The sequence below is a fragment of the Tiliqua scincoides genome, chromosome 5, assembly GCF_035046505.1.
Source record: "Tiliqua scincoides isolate rTilSci1 chromosome 5, rTilSci1.hap2, whole genome shotgun sequence".
Classification (NCBI taxonomy): domain Eukaryota; kingdom Metazoa; phylum Chordata; class Lepidosauria; order Squamata; family Scincidae; genus Tiliqua; species Tiliqua scincoides.
Genome location: NC_089825.1, coordinates 110,038,039 through 110,044,782, shown reverse-complemented (window position 1 = coordinate 110,044,782; position 6,744 = coordinate 110,038,039). Strand labels below are relative to the sequence as shown.

The following is a 6,744-nucleotide window of genomic DNA, read 5'->3' as shown; positions in this document are numbered from 1 at the left end:
GAGAGAGAGAGAGAGAGAGAGAGAGCTCTACCTTGCTGCACCTTGCTGTGATCTGGTTACACAGGGTTTCCCGCCCCCCTCTTCAGCCTCTTTGCTGGCTCAGGGGCTCCAGGAATGTTACTGTTCCTTGGAAAGGGGAACCTCTTCCATGGCTCCAGGGCTATTCCCTGCCTGGAATAGACCTCCAACATGCAAAATTCCCCTGCAAGATGCCCCTCAAGCTGCAATGTCCTTTTCCCATCCAACAGCTGCAGCTTAGAAATGGCGAGATTCAGCATTACCTATGTCAAGGTCACTGGATTCAGCTATAAATTCCAGGAGAAGCATCTGTGCTGAGTGTAAATCAGACAGGTCTTAACCATACCAACCTCTGTAGATTCAAAGTGTACTCCATAGAAATTGATAACTTCTTGCACCCAGTGGGATGTAATTATTATTATTAATAATAAAAATATAGCACCATCAATGTGCATGGTACTTTACATTAGAAGAGAAGTCCTTGCTCTGAGGAGCTCACAGACACAATAAGAACAAGGGACTTGACTGAGGAAGGGCACCAAGGAAACGTCCTGTTTTGGACATCTTTTTCTCAAACAGCAATTTCATTCCAAACCACATTGTGAATTATTTCTAAAATGTGGGACACTTTCAAAAGTGGATTGTATCACAAACATCCTCTGTTCCAAGAGTGAAACTTGAAAGTTCCACAAGGCAGGCAGAAGCATATTTAATATAGCTAATATAGAGAACTGAGTCTTGACTTCACAATATTGAAGCAGTAAACCCACAATCATTTGGATTCTGTGAATGTAGTTTTATGGCTTTCTGGAGTGCCCCTTGCACATCCATGTTTCTCAAGCTATAGATGATCGGATTAAGCATTGGTGTGAGAATCCTGTATAGCACAGGCAAAATCCGATCCTGCTCCTGGGAGTATGTGGAGTTGGGACAGATGTATGTGTTGAGGGAGGTTAGGGTGTGTGTAGGAGTCTCCAGCAGAGCAAAAACAAACGGCAGCACAACAGAAACGCGAGGCTGATGTCCAAGGCAATCTCTCAGAAGGCAAAGAAGCACTTGACACGAGAGTTAGGTTCCATCACCAAGATATATTATATACAAGGATATTTACAGCAACACTGGTCAGTCATACAGCAACACACATATATGGCATCCTGATTCCTATTCCCCAGCTCACCTACATGCTCACCCTCACACTCACACTCACCGTTGAGTGTTTGTCTGCGGCCTTGTTATATGCAGAAGGCACACCCACAATCAACTGCACAGAGTCAGCAATCAGGAACAGCTGCTACCTGTTACTTGCAACAAACAGACTATTCACCATAGTGTTTGTTACATTCCCTCCTGTGCACAGAACCTGAGTGATTTCCTGGGTTCAGACCTCAACACCCCTCCAAATCATTCTGGTCCTGTCCCAGTGCACAATCTTTTACATTTAACTGATAACAGAATTTTTCATGTTTCGTTACAGACAATGGTTTTGTCAATACATCCGCCAGCGGTGCCTCCGTAGGACAATAGTTTAATACAATTAAACGGTTTCGTATTGCCTCCCTTACATTAGCATGTCTCAGCTCTATATGCTTAGTTCTGTTTTTAATTCTGTCTGACTTTGCCATGGCAATACATGTTTCATTGTCTTCCAGAATTTGGATTGGTACACTCATGTTAAGCCCTAGATCTATCAACAGCTGTTTGTACCATATTACTTCGGTACAGGCCAAGGATAGACTACCATATTCTGCTTCTGATGAGGATAGCGCAACGTACGTCTGCTTTACGCAACACCAGCCAATCAGAGCGCCTGCAAACATTATAGCTAGACCAGAAATAGACTTTCTTGTGTCTGGACAATTGCCCCAGTCTGCACCAGCATATATGAGTAGTTCTTCTGGGCCTTGTGGATTAAGAACTAACCTATGATGTAGAGTACCCTTTAGATATCTTAGAAGTCTTTTTAGTGCTTGGAAATGTTGCTGTGTAGGAGCGGATACAAACCTGCTCAGTATATCAATAGCACAAGCAACATCAGGTCTAGTCCACTGAGAAAGATATTGCATGCTGCCCACTACCGATTGATACATTTCCCGATCACAAGGTGGACTCTCTGCACTTGCAGTTTGCATGAAATTAGGGACCATAGGTGTTTTGCAACATTTGCACTCATTCATATTGCACCTCTCTAGCAAAACTCTACTATTTTCTGTGCCTGGTGTAATTTGTACCCTCCAGGAGTGGGTATTACATTCACTCCGAGATATTTGCTAATGGGACCAAGGGTTCTTAGGGTGAGGTGTTTCCTTAATTCTATTAATACCTCCTCAATTTTCTGTTGAGTCTTCGCCAAAACAATAAGATCATCCACAAACACCGTCACAAGTATCTGGTTCTCTCCATTATCTTTTATATACAGACATGGGTCCGCCTTGGATGCTGTGAACCCAATGTCTTTTAGACGGGAATCTAAACAGACATTCCACTGGTGGGGGCTTTGCCTTAGCCCATATATGGCTTTTTGTAGACATAATACCTGCCCTTCTTGAAGGCTTTGAAATCCTTCAGGCTCTTGCATACACAACATTATCCCCTCTTCCAATGGGGCGTGTAAAAATGCTGTTTCTATATCCACATACATGGTTTTCCAGCCACGCCTGGCAGCATAAACCAAAACGGTTCTAAAGGTTTCAGCTCGGACAGTAGGTGAGAAGATCTCATCATAGTCCTGAGCTGTCTGGCTAAACCCCTTTGCCACCAACCTTACCTTATAGACCGGTGTTCCTCCAGTCTGGCTCTGTTTTAGTTTAAAGACCCAGCGAGTGCCAATCGCTTTCTTGCCCTGGGGAAGAGTTGCAGCTGAAAATACAGCATGCTTTCTCATAGATTCTATTTCAGCCTTCATGGCCTCCTCCCAGAGCATCCTCTCAGCATTAGGTAGCTTCTTAACTTGGGAGTAATCCCGGGGTTCCGGCCCTACAGTCTGACACATTGAAATTGACTCAGGCACATAACGATCAGGGGGTTTTGTCACTCGTGTGGTTCTGTGTAAGACAGGTGAAACAGGATCCTGTGAAGTTATTTCTGTTTTCTGCCTACTTTCAATTTTGGGTTCACATGTTGTACCTGTTGTCTAGGTGACACCCTTCTAGGCGATTGAGAAGCATTTTCACTTTCATCAATCCCAGGTGCAAGAGGTATAAACACAGTTTGTTCTACTGAAGTCCATTTAGGGTTATAAAATTTCACAGACCTGGAGATTATTAACTTGCCTGACTTGGTCATCAACCTATACCCCTTACTTCCAGGTTCATAACTTAGCAGGGTAACAGGCTGAGCTCTGGGAGCTTGCTTTCTGCTCCTTCTCTGCACCAGTACTTCCCCACATGTACCAAATGGGTATAAATGTTTTAGAGAGGGAGGTTCCCCATGTAACATTTGATAGGGAGTCATTCCAACTATAGAGGAGTAGGTGTGATTAAAGACATAGCAGGCACATTTTGCAGCCTCCGCCCAATAGCCATAAGGAAGCCATAAGGAAGCCAGAACATATATTTTGAATACCTGTCAAGAACAAGTAGTAGGAACCTGGCACCACCAATAGATTTATCCATGGGTCCTATTAGATCTGAGTCAACAAGCTCTAGGGGTTTACTAGCTATCCGCTCACTCCTATTTGCCACAGAAGCTGCTGTTATATTAACCTTTTTACAGACAGCACAATTCAGGAACTCTTTACAAGGGGTTAAATTCAAGCCCTTTGAATACTTTACTGTTTGCAAAACAGCCTTGAAGCTTGGATGTCCTAAGGACCTATGCAAGACATGGATGCAACCATGATGCTTAGGGTTGATAGCATGTGTAACATGTGCCTCAGCCCTAGGCTGGACAATAAACAGGCCATCTTTTTCAATTCCCAGCATACATTTCTTCCCTTGTTTGGACACTGTGCAATGCTTCCCAGCAAAAACAACATGATAGCCCTTTTTGCACAACGCTGATACACTGAGCAAACTGTGTTGTAAATTCGGAGCATATAGGACCCCCTCCAAAGGTTCACACAGTTCTGGCAAGCGAACCACCCCACATCCTTCCACAGGAGAGGACAGCCCATCCACCAATACCACGTAAGACCTATCAGGTGATCCTAAAGTGGAAAAAAACACTCTTAGAATTTGCTACATGCTCAGTTGCACCACTGTCCAATATCCATACAATGGAGGTTGACTCCTTTTCAGTTGCATGTACCAGAGAAACCTCTGGTCTATGTTTGCCACATGGCCCTTGCCTTCGAGGCTTCCTGGAGCCCTCCTTGCAGGGCAGGCCCTTTGTAAATGATCTTCTGCGCCACAGGAAAAACACTTCCTCACATAGTGCAGTGCAGGCATGGGGGAGGACACATCCATACTGCAGGTTGCACCTGCAGAAACAGGGGCAGATGTAGTCCTTCCTCTGGAGTTGTTTTCCAGACGTCGCTCGTGCTCCTGCTGCAGCTGGCCAGTGATGTAAGCAAGAGTCAATTGAGCCTCTGGTAAACATTCCAAAGCAGTGACCAAATGGTCAAAGATCTGATCCAGAGAGGACAACACAATATAGGCTTTCTGCACCTCTGGAAAAATCATATTTTGCTCCTGCAACCTCAGGAACATGTTTTTCATGTAGAGCATGTGCTCTGTAACACTGGCTCCTGCCCGCATCTGAGCACGATACAACTGCCGTGTGAGAGCAATCTTTGAGGCCACAGTCGTTTGCACATGAATCTGCCTCAAGGTCTCCCAACACACAGCTGCAGAGGTGATTCCACGAACATGCACTATCTGACTCTCTCCCACACATAGCACAATGGTAACCAGCGCACGTTCCACCAACCTCCTTTCAGAAGCGTCTGGTTGGGGTGGGGGGTTCTCCACCACAGTCCATAGCCCCTCCTTACGTAGGAACATTTCCACATGGGTAGCCCAGGTGAGGTAATTCGTCTCATGGAGCTTTACGATAGGAAAGCCAGTCAAAGCCATCTCGGTGCCAGCAGCCTGCATTCCGTCTTACAGCAACAGCAGATAAGACCCACGCTTCCAGGCAGCAAATGAAAACAGGAACGACCTTGGAAACATCAACAGCCTGGGTCCATAACCTGTTGAGGGAGGTTAGGGTGTGTGTAGGAGTCTCCAGCAGAGCAAAAACAAATGGCAGCACAACAGAAACGCGAGGCTGATGTCCAAGGCAATCTGTCAGAAGGCAAAGAAGCACTTGACACGAGAGTTAGGTTCCATCACCAAGATATATTATATACAAGGATATTTACAGCAACACTGGTCAATCATACAGCAACACACATTACGGCATCCTGATTCCAATTCCCCAGCTCACCCTACATGCTCACACTCACCGTTGAGTGTTTGTCTGCGGCCGTGTTATATGCACAAGGCACGCCCACAATCAGCTGTACAGAGTCAGCAATCAGGAACAGCTGCTACCTGTTACTTGCAACAAACAGACTATTCACCATAGAGTTTGTTACATTCCCTCCTGTGCACAGGACCTGAGTGATTTCCTGGGTTCAGACCTCAACAGTATGTGAAGATGATGGTGCCAAAGTAGATGTTGACCACAGTCAGGTGAGAAGCACAGGTAGAAAAGGCCTTGAGACACCCTTCCTTTGTGCTAATCCTGAGAATGGCTGAAACTATATAGACATACAACACCAGAGTAACCAGAAATGAACACATGATCACACCTCCACCCACCACAAAGGTCGCAATTTGATTGGCTTGAGTGTCAGAACAGGAGAGCGGAAACAGGTGTGGGATGTCACAAAAGAAGTGTTGGATGACATTGTCCTGGCAGAAAGACAAAAGGGATATCATGCCAGAGTGCACACCAGAGTTAACCAAGCCCAAAATCCAGGCAGATGCTGCCAGCCACACACATGTTTTGGGGTTCATGAATACACCAACATACATGAATACATACATGAATATGGTTCATGAATACACCATAGTGCAGTGGGTGGCAAATGACAGCATACCGGTCATATGCCATCACACCCAGCAGGAGGCATTCAAAGCCACCAAAGGAGATGAATAAATACATTTGGGAGAAGCAACCAGCAAGGGAGATTCGCTTGTCCTGAGAGAGATAACTTATCAGCATCTTGGGAACAGTGGAAGATGTGAACCCAATGTCCACAACAGAGAGATTACCCAGAAAGAAATACATGGGGTTGTGCAGTCTGCTGTCCAAAGCAATGATGAGAAGAATGAGAGTGTTTTCACCCTGGGCCACCAAGTAGCAAAGGAGAAAGAGACCAAAGAGAATGAGTTGGACCTCTGGGTCACTGGAGAGCCCCAGGAGTATAAATTCAGTAACAGCTGTGCCATTCTGCACCATCCGATGTAGGGGCTCCATCTGTGAGGGAATATTAAATGGAATATTTGTCAAAAGGTGGCACATGGAATAGAGGGTTTAGCCACACAAATACAAGCATGACAACAGTCAAAGCACAACGGCAGTTTTTCTTTTCAATCCCTAGAAAGCATTTGTGCTGCCCCATTCTTTGCTTTCTCTCTCTCTTTCCAGCTTCCTCCTCCTAATGAACTCTCAGAAACTCACAGAATTTATATACCTTTAACTTTTCAAGAAGAAACATCAGCTTTCACAAACTCCAGTTCTCAGGACTATGGGAATATCTGATCCAACCCCATTATAATGGAATTCGGTGGGGGGTTAGCC

The 6,744-nt window shown here is 45.2% G+C and overlaps 1 protein-coding gene across 1 annotated transcript; it reads right to left on the bottom strand.

The window, feature by feature from the left end:
* Positions 1-762: 762 nt before the first annotated feature.
* On the bottom strand, positions 763-6,420 carry LOC136653124 (olfactory receptor 1E5-like). Its single transcript, XM_066630045.1, has 3 exons — positions 5,994-6,420; positions 5,590-5,959; positions 763-958 (listed from the first exon to the last, which is right to left on the bottom strand). The coding sequence occupies exons 1-3, from the start codon at positions 6,418-6,420 to the stop codon at positions 763-765; spliced, it is 993 nt and encodes a 330-aa protein (XP_066486142.1).
* Positions 6,421-6,744: the final 324 nt, after the last annotated feature.